At 35.7% G+C, this 20,001-nt stretch overlaps 1 protein-coding gene across 4 annotated transcripts in view; it reads right to left on the reverse strand.

Annotated features, from left to right (window-relative positions):
* Positions 1–1,068: 1,068 nt before the first annotated feature.
* Reck (Reversion-inducing-cysteine-rich protein with kazal motifs) overlaps positions 1,069–20,001 on the reverse strand; it is a 178,392-nt gene continuing 159,459 nt past the window's right edge. The window contains exons 5-10 of one of the 4 annotated variants that reach the window (XR_012722384.1): positions 17,816–18,027; positions 13,325–13,472; positions 12,028–13,260; positions 11,699–11,965; positions 6,650–11,623; positions 1,069–6,138 (exon numbers count right to left, since the gene is read on the reverse strand). Coding sequence is in view for 1 of the 4 variants with exons in the window: in XM_075308565.1 (XP_075164680.1) it covers positions 10,821–11,623; positions 11,699–11,965; positions 12,028–13,260; positions 13,325–13,472; positions 17,816–18,027 (2,663 nt within the window). In the remaining 3 variants the exon portion in view is untranslated. Of the gene's footprint in view, positions 11,624–11,698; positions 11,966–12,027; positions 13,261–13,324; positions 13,473–17,815; positions 18,028–20,001 lie in introns of all 4 variants that reach the window. The other 3 variants (XR_012722385.1, XR_012722386.1, XM_075308565.1) reach the window with 3 other exon arrangements.

A 20,001-nucleotide genomic window follows, 5' to 3' on the forward strand; every position in this document is an offset into this window, starting at 1 on the left:
AAAATTTAAAAAAAAAAAAAAAAAATATATATATATATATATATATATATATATATATATATATATATATATATATATATATATATATATATATATATATATATATATATATATATATATATATATAATATATATATATATATATATATATATATATATATATATATATATATATATATATATATATATATATATATATATATATATACATATATATATATTTTTTTTTTTTTTTTAATTTTTTTTATTATTACAAACAAGATTATATATATATATATATATATATATATATATATATATATATATATATATTATATATATATATATATATATATATATATATATATATATATATATATATATATATATATATATATATATATATATATATATATATTTTTTTTTTTTTTTTTTTTTTTTAAATTTTTTTTATTATTACAAACAAGATTACAAAAAAAGAAAAAAACTTTTTCATTAATATCTAGTGTATAAGTATAACTATGCAGATATGTTTTGTTTGTTTAGGGGTTCCCATAATTTTTTGTGTCATTTGTCATTAATAATAATTATTATTTTGGTTTGTTGTTTGTATTTATAAAATATGGCCTAATTCATCAAAATGTTATTTAATATCTAATATCACAAGGAGATCAATAAAACAAACAGAAAAATATTAAAATTATTAAAAACGAAAACTAAATTGTCTTTGCAATGGCATAACTTAAATTCGTATCTAATTTCGAACGAAGAAAGGCACTTTGTTTTCTAGAAATAAATTATTAAACAATTATAATTAAATTTCATATATCATATAATCAAAAAATATTAATTGAAAATAGCATTCATATAAAAAGAACAACTGTTTTGTATAAAACTTAAAACTATATTGGCACCAAGAATTCACACTTGATAAATAGAACAAAAAAATACATTTTACAATAATTAATTTACATTTGAAATATATATGACATTGTAATCTTAGAAAATTATATATATATAGATATTTTTTTGGTTTTACATGAAAATAATAATATTTTAATTTCTTAAAGTTTCATAATTTAATGAGAATTTTTGTTTTTTGGGTACTACATTGCAAATTTTCAAAATCGTCGATATATTTTAAGATTCCTCAATTCCTTTAGAATTTTTAAATCTTTTCTGATAAACGTTTAATTTAATGAGAAAAACTTTTAAAGTAGCAGCAGCAGAAATATTGCTATTGTTTTTTTTTTTTTTGTTTAACATTTGGCCACCCTCCAAGAAATTTGTTATAGGCAGAAAAATCTGTGAAAATGTAAAAAATATTGGAAAAGGTACGAAAGTCCCTGATTGCTAAATCAATTAACTTTGTCTGCTATTATGTTGAACTTGCAGCAGAAAAATCTGCAAAATCAGCAAAATATCTGCTGAAAATTGTAAAACAGTGCGGTTTCCAAAAGAGATAATTTTGCCAAATTATTATATGAATTCACTCATAGACCTCCACCTAGGATGAATTACATGAGTAGTTATTATCGAGTATCATGAGTATTTAGAAATCCAGACACGTTTGCTAGAGAAGTTTTCGTTAGAACGGTGTTATCGGTGTTATCGGAATTCCTAAAAATCCATTAAAACTACACCTCCACCACAAAATTTTGCTACCTTTAGAAAAGTATCAAGGTACTTTTTTTGGTAAAGACTATGTTATCGATTGTTTGTATTATCCGGTATACAGCTCTAGCAAAATTTCTACTACCCATAAAGAAATGAAGACAATTTTGCCAAATTATTATATGACTTCACTCATATGCATTGATATATTTGCTAGCGAAAATTTCATGAGTAGTTATTATCGACTTTGCTTTTGTATCAGCAGGCTAAAGAAATTTTCATTGATGGTTTATAACGAGCTTAAGAAACACAAATGCACATTTGCTAGCTAAATATCCGTTACGAGGATATTATCGAGGATTCTGTCATGGCTAAAATCTCTACTACCCATAAGAAATGCAGACACGTTTGCTAGAGAAATTTTCGTTAGAACGGTGTTATCGGAATTTTTGTTGGGGAACTTGTCCATGTAGTTTTCATGCGTTCCTAAAAATCCATTAAAACTACACCTCCACCACAAAAATTTTGCTACCTTTAGAAAAGTATAAAGGTACTTTTTTTTTGGTAAAGACTATGTTATCGATTGTTTATATTATCCGGTATACAGCTCTAGCAAAATTTCTACTACCCATAAAGAAATGAAGACAGTTTTGCCAAATTATTATATGACTTCACTCATAGACCTCCACCTAGGTTGGATGCATTGCTATATTTGCTAGCGAAAATTTCATGAGTAGTTATTATCGACTTTGCTTTTGTATCAGCAGGCTAAAGAAATTTTCATTGAAGGTTTATAATGAGCTTAAGAAAAACAAATGCACATTTGCTAGCTAAATATCCGTTACGAGGATATTATCGACTGTTAACAAATTCTATCATAGCTAAAATCTCTACTACCCATAAGAAATGCAGACACGTTTGCTAGAGAAATTTTCGTTAGAAGGGTGTTATCGGTGTTATCGGAATTCCTAAAAATCCATTAAAACTACACCTCCACCACAAAATTTTGCTACCTTTAGAAAAGTATCAAGGTACTTTTTTTTGGTAAAGACTATGTTATCGATTGTTTGTATTATCCGGTATACAGCTCTAGCAAAATTTCTACTACCCATAAAGAAATGAAGACAATTTTGCCAAATTATTATATGGCTTCACTCATATACCTCCACCTAGGTTGGATGCATTGCTATATTTGCTAGCGAATATTTCATGAGTAGTTATTATCGACTTTGCTTTTGTATCAGCAGGCTAAAGAAATTTTCATTGAAGGTTTATAATGAGCTTAAGAAAAACAAATGCATATTTGCTAGCTAAATATCCGTTACGAGGATATTATCGACTGTTAACAAATTCTATCATAGCTAAAATCTCTACTACCCATAAGAAATACAGACACGTTTGCTAGAGAAATTTTCGTTAGAACGGTGTTATCGGAATTTTTGTTGGGGAACTTGTCCTTGTGGTTTTCATGGGTTCCTAAAAATTCATTAAAACTACACCTCCACCACAAAATTTTGCTACCTTTAGAAAAGTATCAAGGTACTTTTTTTTGGTAAGGACTATGTTATCGATTGTTTATATTATCCGGTATACAGCTCTAGCAAAATTTCTACTACCCATAAAGAAATGAAGACAATTTTGCCAAATTATTATATGACTTCACTCATAGACCTCCACCTAGGGTGGATGCATTGCTATATTTGCTAGAGAAAATTTTATGAGTAGTTATTATCGACTTTGCTTTTGTATCAGCAGGCTAAAGAAATTTTCATTGATGGTTTATAACGAGCTTAAGAAAAACAAATGCACATTTGCTAGCTATATATCCGTTACGAGGATATTATCGAGGATTCTGTCATGGCTAAAATCTCTACTACCCATAAGAAATGCAGACACGTTTGCTAGAGAAATTTTCGTTAGAACGGTGTTATCGGAATTTTTGTTGGGGAACTTGTCCATGTAGTTTTCATGCGTTCCTAAAAATCCATTAAAACTACACCTCCACCACAAAATTTTGCTACCTTTAGAAAAGTATCAAGGTACTTTTTTTTGGTAAAGACTATGTTATCGATTGTTTGTATTATCCGGTATACAGCTCTAGCAAAATTTCTACTACCCATAAAGAAATGAAGACAATTTTGCCAAATTATTATATGGCTTCACTCATATACCTCCACCTAGGTTGGATGCATTGCTATATTTGCTAGCGAATATTTCATGAGTAGTTATTATCGACTTTGCTTTTGTATCAGCAGGCTAAAGAAATTTTCATTGAAGGTTTATAATGAGCTTAAGAAAAACAAATGCATATTTGCTAGCTAAATATCCGTTACGAGGATATTATCGACTGTTAACAAATTCTATCATAGCTAAAATCTCTACTACCCATAAGAAATACAGACACGTTTGCTAGAGAAATTTTCGTTAGAACGGTGTTATCGGAGTTTTTGTTGGGGAACTTGTCCTTGTGGTTTTCATGGGTTCCTAAAAATTCATTAAAACTACACCTCCACCACAAAATTTTGCTACCTTTAGAAAAGTATCAAGGTACTTTTTTTTGGTAAGGACTATGTTATCGATTGTTTATATTATCCGGTATACAGCTCTAGCAAAATTTCTACTACCCATAAAGAAATGAAGACAATTTTGCCAAATTATTATATGACTTCACTCATAGACCTCCACCTAGGGTGGATGCATTGCTATATTTGCTAGAGAAAATTTTATGAGTAGTTATTATCGACTTTGCTTTTGTATCAGCAGGCTAAAGAAATTTTCATTGATGGTTTATAACGAGCTTAAGAAAAACAAATGCACATTTGCTAGCTATATATCCGTTACGAGGATATTATCGAGGATTCTGTCATGGCTAAAATCTCTACTACCCATAAGAAATGCAGACACGTTTGCTAGAGAAATTTTCGTTAGAACGGTGTTATCGGAATTTTTGTTGGGGAACTTGTCCATGTAGTTTTCATGCGTTCCTAAAAATCCATTAAAACTACACCTCCACCACAAAATTTTGCTACCTTTAGAAAAGTATCAAGGTACTTTTTTTTGGTAAAGACTATGTTATCGATTGTTTATATTATCCGGTATACAGCTCTAGCAAAATTTCTACTACCCATAAAGAAATGAAGACAATTTTGCCAAATTATTATATGACTTCACTCATAGACCTCCACCTAGGTTGGATGCATTGCTATATTTGCTAGCGAAAATTTCATGAGTAGTTATTATCGACTTTGCTTTTGTATCAGCAGGCTAAAGAAATTTTCATTGATGGTTTATAACGAGCTTAAGAAAAACAAATGCACATTTGCTAGCTAAATATCCGTTACGAGGATATTATCGACTGTTAACAAATTCTATCATGGCTAAAATCTCTACTACCCATAAGAAATGCAGACACGTTTGCTAGAGAAATTTTCGTAGGAACGGTGTTATCGGAATTTTTATTGGGGAACTTGTCCATGTAGTTTTCATGGGTTCCTAAAAATCCATTAAAACTACACCTCCACCACAAAAATTTTGCTACCTTTAGAAAAGTATCAAGGTACTTTTTTTGGTAAAGACTATGTTATCGATTGTTTATATTATCCGGTATACAGCTCTAGCAAAATTTCTACTACCCATAAAGAAATGAAGACAATTTTGCCAAATTATTATATGACTTCACTCATAGACCTCCACCTAGGTTGGATGCATTGCTATATTTGCTAGCGAAAATTTCATGAGTAGTTATTATCGACTTTGCTTTTGTATCAGCAGGCTAAAGAAATTTTCATTGAAGGTTTATAATGAGCTTAAGAAAAACAAATGCACATTTGCTGGCTAAATATCCGTTACGAGGATATTATCGAGCATTCTGTCCTGGCTAAAATCTCTACTACCCATAAGAAATGCAGACACGTTTGCTAGAGAAGTTTTCGTTAGAACGGTGTTATCGGAATTTTTGTTGGGGAACTTGTCCATGTAGTTTTCATGGGTTCCTAAAAATCCATTAAAACTACACCTCCACCACAAAATTTTGCTACCTTTAGAAAAGTATCAAGGTACTTTTTTTTGGTAAAGACTATGTTATCGATTGTTTATATTATCCGGTATACAGCTCTAGCAAAATTTTTACTACCCATAAAGAAATGAATACAATTTTGCCAAATTATTATATGACTTCACTCATAGACCTCCACCTAGGTTGGATGCATTGCTATATTTGCTAGCGAAAATTTCATGAGTAGTTATTATCGACTTTGCTTTTGTATCAGCAGGCTAAAGAAATTTTCATTGATGGTTTATAACGAGCTTAAGAAAAACAAATGCACATTTGCTAGCTAAATATCCGTTACGAGGATATTATCGACTGTTAACAAATTCTATCATGGCTAAAATCTCTACTACCCATAAGAAATGCAGACACGTTTGCTAGAGAAATTTTCGTTAGAACGGTGTTATCGGAATTTTTGTTGGGGAACTTGTCCATGTCGTTTTCATGGGTTCCTAAAAATCCATTAAAACTACACCTCCACCACAAAATTTTGCTACCTTTAGAAAAGTATCAAGGTACTTTTTTTGGTAATGACTATGTTATCGATTGTTTATATTATCTCCCATAAAACCGGTATACAGCTCTAGCAAAATTTCTACTACCCATAAAGAAATGAAGACAATTTTGCCAAATTATTATATGACTTCACTCATAGACCTCCACCTAGGTTGGATGCATTGCTATATTTGCTAGCGAAAATTTCATGAGTAGTTATTATCGACTTTGCTTTTGTATCAGCAGGTTAAAGAAATTTTCATTGATGCTTTATAACGAGCTTAAGAAAAACAAATGCACATTTGCTAGCTATATATCCGTTACGAGGATATTATCGAGGATTCTGTCATGGCTAAAATCTCTACTACCCATAAGAAATGCAGACACGTTTGCTAGAGAAATTTTCGTTAGAACGGTGTTATCGGAATTTTTGTTGGGGAACTTGTCCATGTAGTTTTCATGCGTTCCTAAAAATCCATTAAAACTACACCTCCACCACAAAAATTTTGCTACCTTTAGAAAAGTATCAAGGTACTTTTTTTTGGTAAAGACTATGTTATCGATTGTTTATATTATCCGGTATACAGCTCTAGCAAAATTTCTACTACCCATAAAGAAATGAAGACAATTTTGCCAAATTATTATATGACTTCACTCATAGACCTCCACCTAGGTTGGATGCATTGCTATATTTGCTAGCGAAAATTTCATGAGTAGTTATTATCGACTTTGCTTTTGTATCAGCAGGCTAAAGAAATTTTCATTGATGGTTTATAACGAGCTTAAGAAAAACAAATGCACATTTGCTAGCTAAATATCCGTTACGAGGATATTATCGACTGTTAACAAATTCTATCATGGCTAAAATCTCTACTACCCATAAGAAATGCAGACACGTTTGCTAGAGAAATTTTCGTTAGAACGGTGTTATCGGAATTTTTGTTGGGGAACTTGTCCATGTCGTTTTCATGGGTTCCTAAAAATTCATTAAAACTACACCTCCACCACAAAAATTTTGCTACCTTTAGAAAAGTATAAAGGTACTTTTTTTTTGGTAAAGACTATGTTATCGATTGTTTATATTATCCGGTATACAGCTCTAGCAAAATTTCTACTACCCATAAAGAAATGAAGACAATTTTGCTAGAGAAATTTTCGTTAGCAGGATGTTATCGGAATTTTTGTTAGCAAAATTGTATATGTGGGATTCCTTAAATTTCGTTAAAAGTATACCTCCACCGAAAATTTTGCTATGGAATTTTGATATAACCAAATTATCGACTATTTACATTTTCTATCGCAAATTTTTCTACCCGTAGGAAAGTAGCTGAATACTTTTGACATCGAATTTTCGTTATCGACTGTTTACATTTTCTTCCATAAAACCGGTATAGAGCTCTAGTTAAATGTCTACTATCCAGAAGAAATACAAACACTTTTCCCAGAGAAATTTTCGTTAGGAGAATGTTATCGGAATTTTCGTTAGCAAAATAATTTTCATGGGTTCCGAAAATTTCGTCAAAAGTACACTTCCGCCGAAAATTTTGTTATCTTTAGAAAAATTGCAAGATACTATCGATTTTTGTTATAACCATATTATTGACTATTTATATACTCTACCGTAAATTTTACTACCTGAAGAAACGTAGCTAGTACTGTTGCTATTGAATTTATGGTAATGACTATGTTATCGATTGTTTATATTTACTTCCATTAAACCAGTACATATCTCTAGCGAGCATTCCAGTTGCATGCCAATAAGGAGAGATTTTAATGTATTTCTAATGGGTGAAATTTGTAAACAATAGCTATCAATTTTCTAAAAAAAATGTCGGTAACGAAAGTAGTAATGGTATACGGGCAGCACAATTTTTGCTAGAAGAGCATAGCGGGCTTATGAAACCTATACTGAAACAAGTAATGCGCTTTACAGACTATCAGTTATTCCGGACGGAATGTCGGTGTTTGTAAAGAATCTTACAGTGTGTCGGATCGATACGACTTGTCGGCGATGACTAAATAATCGGTAAATGTTTTATCGATCCCATAAGCATGCAGCAGTATCGATTATGCCTTCGGACTTAACTTATAATGTGGCCAATATATATGGGATATGTTCGACACGAGCACTGTCGTCCGGATAAACTTATAGTCTGAACGGTGCATTATTGACATGTAATATAATTTTTTCAAGATCTACATACAGGACTATCAGAAAGGAATGGGTTACTGTATGTATCGATTTGGCATTTCCAAATTTCAAACAGGATGTTTGCAATCTTTTTGGGATAGGACTCAATTTTCGATTAGAATTTCCATTTCCATGTGTTTCATCAATAATGGTCGGATTTTTATGTAAAGTTTTAAGTTTATATACAAATTCCAAAAATACTATTAGATTTACATTGAGATTGTTCTAATTGGAAATATAGTTTGTCAACATCTTCCTGCTTACTGGCTATTTAAAACCTATTAATTTCTTAATAGCTCGTTCTTAATAGTCCAGTATGTTTTTCTTATGTGAACTACCTGAATTTTTTTTTTTAACACGATGTTATCAATTGTTGACAGAATTTCTTTGACAAAGAAATTTTTCGTTGTGTAAAATTAGCAAACACAAGAATTTCCATTAGAAAGACAATGTCAACAACCGATAACAACACGTGTTTCATGTTTTTTTTTTTTTTTTTTTTAATTGCTATGATTTTAAAATGGATAGTTATAAAATTGCTTGCAGATAAGACAGTTTCCCAATGACTTTCTTATCGAAAGGGGCAATTTAAAGAACCGTTAGCAGCACTCGAAGAAATTTTATTCTTATAAAAATAGCTATGAATTTCGTATCGATAGCAAATAAATTGTACATCCGAATTGACGATGAAACAATAATGTCGATAATGCAGTGGATCATGGAGAGAGCATATAAGAGTCCTGTACCAGAATGGATTTTTAAAGTAAATAGACATTTGAAAGTCATTGTTAGTGAAAACTCACAATGTCGATAAGACAGTTACATGTCGTGTTTTTATGGATAGACATTTTAAGGAGCCTATAATAAAATTGAATTTGTGTTATGAAAAGAATAAGCATAACTTTCAAATGGATAGTGAAAACGAATTCAGACCAATAAGACTGTTCAATATGTGTTTATTATGCGCTTTACAGACTATCAGTTATTCCGGACGGAATGTCGGTGTTTGTAAAGAATATTACAGTGTGTCGGATCGATACGACTTGTCGGCGATGACTAAATAATCGGTAAAATTGTTATCGATCCATTAAACATGCAGCAGTATTGATTATGCCTTCGGACTTAACTTATAATGTGCACAATATATGGGATATGTTCGACACGAGCACTGTCGTCCGGAATAACTGATAGTCTGTAAAGCGCATTATGGATAGTTAATGTAAAGAACACGAATTTTTCATTTTGTTCAAATCGTAATGAATTTAAAAATCATAGAGAAAATATATATAAGTCAATAAGACAGTATCCAAATATGTTTCTTATTGGCGGAAAATGTGAATAACTAATTCCAGCACGTGTTTTGCGTTCTTTTGAAATAGCCATGGATTATAGTTATACAATTGCATGCAGATAAGGCAGTTTCCTAAAGACTTTCTTATCAAAGAACCGATAGCAGAACATGAGGAAATTTTGTTCAAACTATCAATTTCATATCAATAGCAAATAAATTGAACATCGGAATTGATATTGAAACAAACAAAAAATGAATGTCGATAGTACAGTTCACAAACGAGTTTCTTATGGATAGAAAATGTAGAAGTTCTGTAACCGAATGATATTTGCACTCTTTACAAATAGTCATTTGAAAGTCATTGATAGTGAAAAATCTTAATGTCGATAAGACAGTTACATATGTTGTTTTATGGAAATATAACTATGAATTTCAAAATGGATTTGCAGACATTTTGTTTGATAATGCAGTTTCGTGGAAAGTTTCTTGTGGATAGAGAATATAAAGAACCGTTAACAACACAACTAAAGTTGTTTCATGTTAAAATAGAAATGAGTTTAAATAGATAGACAAAATTAATGCCGATAATATATAACGTATAATGCGCTTTACAGACTATCAGTTATTCCAGACGACAGTGCTCGTGTCGAACATATCCCATATATTGTGCACATTATAAGTTAAGTCCGATAACACATTAACCGATTATTTAGTCATCGCCGACAAGTCGTATCGATGCGACATACTGTAAGATTCTTTACAAACACCGACATTCCGTCCGGAATAACTGATAGTCTGCAAAGCGCATAAGTTTCTAATCGGTAAAAAAAAAATTAAATGAGCGATAATACCACTCGAGGAATTATAGTTCTTGTAAAAAGACCTATAAATTGCATATGTATAGGGGAAAACTTGTATATCGATAACACAGTTCCCCAATGTGCAGTAGAAAATATAATGTTCCGATACAGCACCTCGAGTAATTTTCGCTTGATAAAAAATTGCCATTAATACGGAGAGCACAAAATCTACAAAAGCTTTATCTTGGGTTCAAACTTGGGATTATTTGTAGTTATCAAAATTTATCACGATCTGGCCATTATAGCTATGAAACCTTTAACTAATCAAATAATTATCCAATGCAATGAATTCGGATTCTGATAAAACCTTATGGACTGTATACATTTGGGTCATTTTCAGGACTACGTTAGAAAATATTTCAACACGAATGTGCACAGCATCAAAGCCACCATTATCATCGTTGTAGAATTGGGCATAGTCAAACCGATAGCTGCATTTTCAATATTCGCCTCCAACATGGTAGACATGGTCAAACCGGAGAGTATTAAATTTGTGGTAATTTTATGGGATTGTGCTGTAATAAGGGCGGATAGTTTTTCGGCTTCACGTATGCAGGCTTCAATTTGCATATGGGTGGGTGATGAGGCCCGAGGAACAATGGCTATGAAAATACCCACTTCCATTGTAAGAAATCCCGTTAGCTGACATTCTGATACTTGAATCAAACCGTCCAATTCATGGAGAACACTGTGTAGGGTTAAGAAATCTTTATGCTGGCCTCTCAATGCATATAAGGCTCGATCGATTTGTTTGCGTGAGTACATAACACGAAATGCTGAAGCACACAAAGGGCAACAAGCTCCCGGCGGGGTTATTGCCTGGCAATAGGGTGAAGGAAGATCTGGACATTTGACAGAACGGCATCGTTTACGCTCGGGGTCATGACTGAGGAGACCCACCTCACGACAACGACCCTTATAGTCGACCAACACGAAGTCTGACCAGGCAGCACATTCATGTGGATAGTTGACTCCATTGATGCCACAAACAGGTCCACGCCAAGAACAACCACGATTACAAGATCCCCAATGGGAGAATGTAGATTTGCTATTGAAAAGATCACAGGGTGAATTGAAGGTAATGCCTTTGCTATCACAAACTGTGTGCTCCGAACCATACTCCGAACAAGGCAATGTTTGATTAACTGGAATGAAACAGAAGAAGAAGGAGAAGCTCTCATTTAGACCACAGGATCCCTCTTAATCATCTCCGCACTTACCACATTTGTACTGTAAACAAGGACGATGCATTGAGGATAGGCATATTTGCCTATGCTCTAGACATTGCATGCCTGCTGGACAATGAAATGCTCCCGGGGCACAAGGATTCCAAACCGAACATGCCCCATATTCTAGATCGCTGTCCTGTAAACCCAAACACCGAGCTATACATAAGGAGGGATAGGTACGTCCATTACTGCCACACACAGGCACATAATGAGTGGGACAATTGCATGGTAGACTGGTGTACGAAACATCAGTATAGCCTATAAACCAAAGGAGAAATTAAAGGATTAAGTTCGCACATCTGCATCGACGACGAGCTTACCTGGCATCTTGCACTGTTTTTTGGTGCATGTTATCTCCTCGGCATAGCAAGTACAGAGATTACATTCCAAATAAAATGAGGTACCATGTTTGATCTTTCGTCCTCCGGGAAGGACACAATTCTCATACGAAACACTGGGCAAAGGTTGGCAATGTTCAATGCGGCCCTGGGATCCGCAACGGCAAACCTTAAATCCTCCTCGGCTGGCTGTTAATTGGACTGGTATGCGAACATAGGCTCCGAATGGCACCAGATAGTTAGAGGTTTCCCCCAGCGGACAGCCCGGAATACATTCGTACGTTGAGGAGCCATTGCGTGCAGCCAAACAAACTTCGCTGGCATTACAGGGATGACCTTTGCAGGGTGAGGTTATCTTATGATGACCCCCCGTTTCTTTGGGGGCATCACTTTCCTCCAGATAAGGTCTCAGAGAGATGCAAGGCACCCCATCACCCTCAGGATGTAGACGCGCACATATGGCATCGGCATTAAGTGAGGTATTCATACGCGTCCAGTCCATACATTCGCTTAGGATTTCATAGCAATTCTCCCGGCATATATGATTGTAGTGACCCTGTCGCGAACATGGCTTCGTCTGCAAGATGCAGGCTATGGCCTTCCATTTCTCCGGTGAACATCTGGTCATATTTTTAATGGGCACATTTATGCCTGGCAAACTAACATAACCTCTTTGCTGCCACATTAGCAAATCGGATTTTGCTGCCATATCTGCCTCTATTGTGCAACTTCGGAATAGCTCTGTGGGACGATTATTGAAGTTTGTGCAAAAACTCAGACCATCACAACCCAATTCACAAGGCTCGTCCACCTCATCGATACACTGGCGCAATTCCAATTCGTTGGGTTGCATTAAACATGCCGACTCAAAATTATTCATGGTATTCGTCCAATCTGTGGTGTAGGTTTGCAAGCACAAGCGTCGACACTTGGCCGATAATGATTTTTCGCAACAATGCAATTTTGCGCCATCTATACCTAGACGATTGATTTGTGACACCTCCGTCTCCTGATTGGTGGTGATAACCGTGGGAATAAATATTTTCCTTTCGGCTGTGAAAAAGCATTGCCACAGTGGAAGATGAGGCAAAACGGTTCCACAACCTCCCGTCTCTAGTTCTCCAATAATGATATCCGTACTTTCGGTAGTATTCAAAACTGTACGACATGTTATGCGACAATTCTCATTATCGGAAAAATCACAGCAAGGCAAATCTGCAAAGGGGGAAAAGGTGCGATGTATCTATGCGATCGAATTCTGATTAGCGGTGATACTTACATTTATGTGAATTTGTTACAGGTGACATGTCAGTGACATTCTTGACACATTGTAAAACATCGGCGTTTTTTTCGCCACACATTTCAATCAGATGTCTGCGATTATTGCGTTTATGTGATGGATGTGTTTCGAAAATTTCTCGGCAGGCCTATGCATAGATTAGGGAAAAGAGAGAGAGAGAGAGGAAAAATAGGAAAAAAATTATTAAGAACTTTGTCTCTTTTTCTTATTACAAAATTATGAAAATATGGCAACAGTATATGAGTCTCTTCTCATTATGTATCCGGTGGCATAGATTTTAGATTACGAAGGATTCTACAAAGACCATCTAAATGAAAATCTCTCGATACGCCTTTTGTATCGATTCGTCAAGGGATATGAGAAATGGTGACCTAACGAATGATGCCGATGATGAGGATCCAGCCAGATTTGGTGAGACATGGTTCATTAAGAATTAGTCGAAGGAGGAATTGGTCTGTAAATGAGGCTAAGCTGCTAAAAAGACCCAATAAGCAAGGATAAGTCATCGAGCTCCACGATAACGCCAGGCCCCTCGGTGTCCAAGTCGTAGTAATCCAGGAGCTCGAATGGGAGGATTTTCAGCATCCACCGCACTTTCAGGATTTTGCACCTACCGATTGTCCCCTTTTTCGCTCTTTATCGGAACAAATAATCAACATCTGGATGAAAAACTTTTTCGAAGTTCAAAATAGCGACTTTGACCTTGAAGACATGCCTCGATGACGAGCTTAGCTGGCATCTTGCATTGCTGTTTGGTACATGTTATCTCCTCGGCATAGCAAGTACAGAGATTACTTTCCAAATAAAATGAGGTACCATGTTTGATCTTTCGTCCTCCGGAAATTACACAATTCTCATACGAAACACTGGACAAAGGTTGGCAATGTTCATTGCGGCCCTGGGATCCACAACGGCAAACCTTAAATGCTCCTCGGCTGGCTGTCAATTGGACCGGTATGCGAACATAGGCTCCGAATGGCACCAGATAGTTAGTGGTTTCTCCTACCGGACAGCCCGGAATACATTCGTACGTGGAGGAGCCATTGCGTGCAGTCAAACAAGCTTCGCCGGCATTACAGGGATGGGCTTTGCAAGTCAAAGTTATCTTATGATGACCCCTTGTTTCCTTGGGGCATCACTTTCCTCGATAAGCAAGGACAAGTCATCGTGCTCCACGATAACGGCAGGCCCCTCGGTGTCCAAGTCGTAGCCATCCTGGAGCTCGAATGGGAGGATTTTCAGCATCCACCGTACTTCCAGGATCTTGCACCTACCGATTGTCCCCTTTTTCGCTCTCTATCGGAACAATCAACAACTTTTTCGAAGTTCAAAAAATAGCGACTTTCACCTTGAAGACATGCCTCGAAACCCAACTGAATGAGGATGGTCGGCAAAAAACTCGTGAATTTGCAGAAAACACTGAGAAGCAGTGCGATGATAGTCTCTCGATGTGCCTTTTGTATCGAATCATCAAGGGAGATGAGAAATGTCGGCCTAACAAAAGGCGCCGAAGATGAGGATCCAGCAAAGATCTTCAACCACAAAAAATATCAGGATCTGCGTTTGGTGGGACTCCACCACAACGCCAGGTCCCTCTATGTCCAAGTCGTTAAAGCACCAATCCAGGAGCTCGAATGGGAAGATCTACCGTTCTTTCAGGATCTTGTCCTCTTTTTCGCTCTCTATCGGACCAACTGAGGTTCTCGTCACTGTCAATTAATTGGTTTTACTCAAAAACTCGGGGTATATGTGCCTCACGAGATCAACGAAGAAACTAAAGAAAACGGAACTTCGAATTGCTGCTCAAAATCTCGCCCGCCACCGAGCAACATGTGGCCATAAAAAGAGCGTTTTGTGTCGAAACACTAAGCCAATGTGAAGCAAAACAAAGAGTTTGTGGCCCAGGAAGACACCGAAGCTGAGAGTAAAGCAAGATCTTCACCCACAACGAAAAAGAAGGTCATAATCTGCGTTTGGAGGGACCGCTTAAACGGATTGCCACTGTACCTTATTAACATTGTCCAAGAGCAACGTGCTGGCGAATAAACGATAGACAAGAGCAAGGCATCTTGCTCCGTAAGAATGCCAGGCCCCATGTGGTACAAGTCGTCAAATCGGAATTCCAACAGCTCGATTGGGATGTTCTTCAGCATCCAGCGTACTGTCCGAAAAATGCTCTTCAAATTGTTACTCTCTCCCGCTGCCGAGTAAAACGTAGACAAAAAAGAGTTTTTAGAGTTTGCTTGGCCTCAAAAGAGACGGTGAAGCTAGAAGTCAAGCAAGATTTCCAACCACAAACAGGCCATGATCTGCGTTTAGTGCAACTGGGAAAGCGTGGTGCATTGGAGCTCGACCGAAAAGCTACTGTCAACGTGGAGCACTATATTTCCCCAGGGCATGGTTCTGCTAAAAAACAAAAAACGGTAGGCATGGCCAAGTCAACTTGCTGCACGACAAAGCCAGGCTCTCCGGTCTCCAAATCGTCAAAACAGCACACCCAAGAGCACAAATGGAAAGTTCTTCAGCATCAACCGCACTCTCCAGGTGTTTCACGTACCGACTTTTCCGCTCTCTGTCAAAGCAAATGAGGAGGGTTATCTTCGATGGCGAAGAGGACCTTAAATCTGGCTCAACAACTTCTTCGAGTGACTGAGAATCAAGCAAGATCTTAAACCACGAAATATGGAAAATCAGCATTTATTGGGCCTGGAAAAGCTCTACCGTATACATCAAGTTATTCTACTGAAAAGACCCTATAGACAAGGTCAAGTCTTGTTCCACGACAACGCCACAACGTTCTCCGGTGTCTAAATCCTTAAAACAGCACTCCAAGATCACAAATGGGAGATTCCTCACCATCAACCCCGTACTCCGACTAACAGGTTGATAAGTCCCCGGTCTGACACATAGATGGCGTCGCTAGTATTAAATGCATATTATTTTTCAAATGATTCGTGTCAAAATTTGACGTCTGTAAGTCAATTAGTTTGTGAGACAGAGCGTCTTTTGTGAAGCAAACGACGGAAAAAAGGAATTTCGTGTTTTGATAAAATACTGTTTTCTGAACGGGAAAAATACGGTGGAAGCAAAAACTTGGCTTGATAATGAGTTTCCGGACTCTGCCCCAGGGAAATCAACAATAACGAATTGGTATGCAAAATTTAAGCGTGGTGAAATGAGCACGGAGGACGGTGGATGCCAGAAAGAGGTGGTTACCGACGAAAACATCAAAAAAATCAACAAAATGATTTTGAATGACTGTAAAATGAAGTTGATCGAGATAGCAGAGGCCTTAAAGATATCAAAGGAACGTGTTGGTCATATCATTCATCAATATTTGGATATGCGGAAGCTCTGTGCAAAATGGGTGCCGTGCGAGCTCACATTTGACCAAAAAAAAACAACTTGTTGATGATTCGGAGCGGTGTTTGCAGCTGTTAACTCGTGATACACCCGAGTTTTTCCGTCGATATGTGGCAATGGATGAAACATGGCTCCATCACTACACTCCTGAGTCCAATCGACAGTCAGCTGAGCGAACAGCTACCGGTGAACCGTGTCCGAAGCGTGGAAAGACTCAAAAGTCCGCTGGCAAAGTAATGGCCTCTGTTTTTTGGGATGCGCATGGAATAATTTTTATCGATTATCATGAGAAGGGAAAAATCATCAACAGTGACAGTGGCATTATTGGAGTGTTTGAAGGTCCAAATCGCAGCAAAACGGCCGCATATGAAGAAGAAAATAGTGTTGTTCCACCAAGACAACGCACCGCGCCACAAGTTATTGAGAACGATGGCAAAAATTCATAAATTGGGCTTCGAATTGCTTCCCCACCCAGCGTATTCTCCAGATCTGGCCCCAGCGTCTTTTTCTTGTTCTCAGATCTCAAAAGGATGCTCGCAGGGAAAAAATTTGGCTGCAATGAAGAGGTGATCGCCGAAAATGAGGCCTATTTTGAGGCAAAACCGAAGGAGTACTACCAAAATGGTATCCAAAAATTGGAAGGTCGTTATAATCGTTGTATCGCTCTTGAAGGGAACTATGTTGAATAATAAAAACGAATTTTGACACAAAAAAATGTGTTTTTCTTTGTTAGACCGGGGACTTATCAGCCAACCTGTTATCATCTATCATCCTCAACTCAACAACTTCTTCTAGCTCAACAACTTCTTCGACACTATACCTACTGAGTTTTGGCGAAATGACATTAACAAATTGGTCGAGAACGCAACATCAGTCTAAATTCTAATATCCGAAATCAATGTATTCGATTTGTTGATGGTATTGCGAGATATCAGCAGTTATTGGCATCTCAGACGAAGAACAGCGTTCGTTTCGGATGTGAACAAATTAGCTGCAAATCTTTCTGATGACCATCTGTCTTAATTTATTAAGGTACTAATAAAATCTTATAGGAGGCCATATTTTATATTATTTTTGTTTAAATTTGATTTTGCTTTTCGAACTCACCTGTAAACACTCAGAGGTCCTTGCATTTCCACAACACCGATCACCGGCCTCCTGGCGTTCAAAGCATGCAAACATATGTTGCTCATCACTCTGACGACATGCATTGATCAATTCGCCCGTTGAAGACATTGTGGCACAAGCGTTGCTACAACGCGGCGAAACGCCCAAAGCACAACAGCGACGTCCAGACCATTGTGAACCACGAGCAACAGCTATAGGGTGGGGGAAAGAAAAATGTGAAAAATCGTTTAATAAAATCTAGATACTTTCGGTGAGGAACTTTTCAAAAAATTTCAGTTAGATACATTGGATGTTAGTTAGGGACATAAGTTAGGTGCAGAGATCTTGTCTGTTGTTCATGAAGATCGCTTGCAGACATCAAATCTGAAATTGCCATGTATGGGGCTGTATACTATGGAAATTATATTTTTGCTCGAGAGCGATATCAACTATAAGTTCCGCGTGATTGGAAGTCCAGTTCCTCAGTAGAAAATCGTTGGAATGAACTCCTTAGCAGTAGAATGTGAATGGAATCCCGCTAACACGTCTTCAACGTACATGGAATTTGCTCGCCAGTTGATACAGCGCGACAACTTCACACGCCAATGGATGAAGAACCCGAATTACCAAATACGGCGCACAGCTAACCCAAAATGTTACTGTAGGAAGCTCGAATTTCTGAATTCTGTCTGTAGGGCTATTACGATACAAAATTCTTTGAAATTGAGTGGGCTCCGGAGAAACCCTTATCTGGCGATACATTTTTTGTATGTCAGTGTTGAAAACGAATCGAAAGAACCTTCACTTTTGATTTAACATTGTCAAACCGTTTTGAAGAGAAGGTCCTGTATGAAGAATGTCATTAAGACTTAAGCCATTTGAGGATGGAGAAGACGTAGTAAACACCATTCGGACACAAGTGGATTATTGTCATCACCACCGCGTAATAAGGCATATATAAACATCAAGATCAGTTGGCTGCACTTCCTAACTACCGAGTCATATTCCTCCAATAGAAATAAATATTTGACAAAATTGTCTATAAAAATATAATTTTGACAAAGTTTTCTATAGAAATAAAATTTTGACAAAATTTTCCGTAGAAATATAATTTTGACAAAATTTTTTATAGAAATAAAATTATGACAAAATTTTCTGTAGAAACAAAAACTTGACAAAATTTTCTATAGATGTAAAATGTTGACAAAATTTTCTATAGAAATAAAATTTTAAAAAATAATTTATAGAAATAAAATTTTGCAAAAATTTTCTATAGAAATAAAATTTAGAAAAAAAAAATTTATATAAATAAAATTTTGACAAAATTGTCTATAGGAATAAAATTTTGACAACATTTTCTACACGCTCACAAAAAATCGCTTCTATAACATATACTCCCAAACATATTTTGCTTCAAGCATATACATTTTTGGGTATTGCCCAAACATTTATATGTTTGATCTCTTCCAATATATAATATGTTTGAAGCATATTGGTCTAAACAATATATGTTTGGGTAGTCTAAGTTCCAAACATTTTGTATTTTTGCATCCAAATTCAATAATGTTGTCTTCCAAAAAACAATATGTTATTATGTGAACATATAATGTGTTTGGAAGCATTTTGCACCCAAAAATATTATATGCTTAAAAAAAATTCTCCCAAACAATATTGTGCTCAAAATTTTATTTATTTATTTATATATTTACAATCATAATGAATTATGAAAATAAACAGGTAATATAGGTGCTAACAACCAAAGACAATAAACTTGAGGAAGATAGGAAATTGGCTCGCGTCATACCAAATGTTGCATTTACCATGTTAATTCCATACATGTTTGTAATTTTTTTATTTGTTTTTCGTTTTTATTTTTTAAACGAAAAACTTAATTTTCTTAATGAAACAATGTTAAATTTTAGGCAATAACAAAAAAATTACATTTTCCCGTTTAAGGAAATTTATTTCGTGCACTTAATTTCTTCTTATTTGCATTTTAATGCTATGTCAATACTTGTCGTATACGCGTTTGGTTCGAGTATGAAACTAACACAGTAAATGGTTTGATCTCCTCAGTAGCCAATTTCCTATCTTCCTAGAGTTTATTGTCTTTGCTAACAACATAGGTTTTCGACCTGAATGTTCAAAATTTTGTGTCTGCCCAATTGTATATTCCCCCACATCTT

This window comes from Haematobia irritans, chromosome 4 (genome assembly GCF_050003625.1).
Source record: "Haematobia irritans isolate KBUSLIRL chromosome 4, ASM5000362v1, whole genome shotgun sequence".
Taxonomy (NCBI): domain Eukaryota; kingdom Metazoa; phylum Arthropoda; class Insecta; order Diptera; family Muscidae; genus Haematobia; species Haematobia irritans.